Consider the following 551-nt stretch of genomic DNA (forward strand, 5'->3'; position numbering starts at 1 on the left):
TCCTGCTACTGCATGCCCAGCACCGGATCCGACAGAAAATCCACTTCCAGTCGTCTGACCCGGTCCAGTGGACAGAGTTGATCCAGTGGGTCTTTGCAGACTGTAGCCCTGGGGAGCTGCAGTCGAGGAGGCAACGAGTGCGCAAGCCAAAACCTATAGTAAATAGAAAAAACGTTATATGTAATAGAAAAGACAGATTTTTATATTAAACATCAACAATTAATAAGAACTACAAATTTTCCCGTCATGCATTTCTAAATACGATTAAAAATGCAACGCATTCACAAAAATGTGATACTTCTGCTAGTAGTATTTTTTTCATTATTTTTCTGTAAATAATAATGAACACGGTGACGATTTCAGTTTAATTGTCTGTACTCACAAGAAACCTCATGCTGAGAGAGTGTACAGCGGGATGCCTTACGCTGCCTTTTATACCCGTTCGCCGATTGCGATGACCTTGCTTATTACATTTGCCTTGCACGGTCGAAAGGTTGTCTAACTGACGGGAATTTCTTTAAAAAAGGGTATTATATAATTCACGAGCATGA

General features: G+C 40.5%; 1 protein-coding gene across 1 annotated transcript in view; it reads right to left on the minus strand.

Moving 5' to 3' along the window:
* Positions 1-394, minus strand: part of LOC119586884 (pupal cuticle protein 36-like) — a gene marked incomplete in the record, with an annotated part of 1,344 nt that extends 950 nt beyond the window's left edge. Inside the window, 2 exon segments of the mRNA XM_037935620.1 lie at positions 1-153; positions 383-394. Of these exon segments, the coding sequence (XP_037791548.1) occupies positions 1-153; positions 383-394 (165 nt within the window).
* Positions 395-551: the final 157 nt, after the last annotated feature.

This window comes from Penaeus monodon, chromosome 22, assembly GCF_015228065.2.
Source record: "Penaeus monodon isolate SGIC_2016 chromosome 22, NSTDA_Pmon_1, whole genome shotgun sequence".
Taxonomy (NCBI): domain Eukaryota; kingdom Metazoa; phylum Arthropoda; class Malacostraca; order Decapoda; family Penaeidae; genus Penaeus; species Penaeus monodon.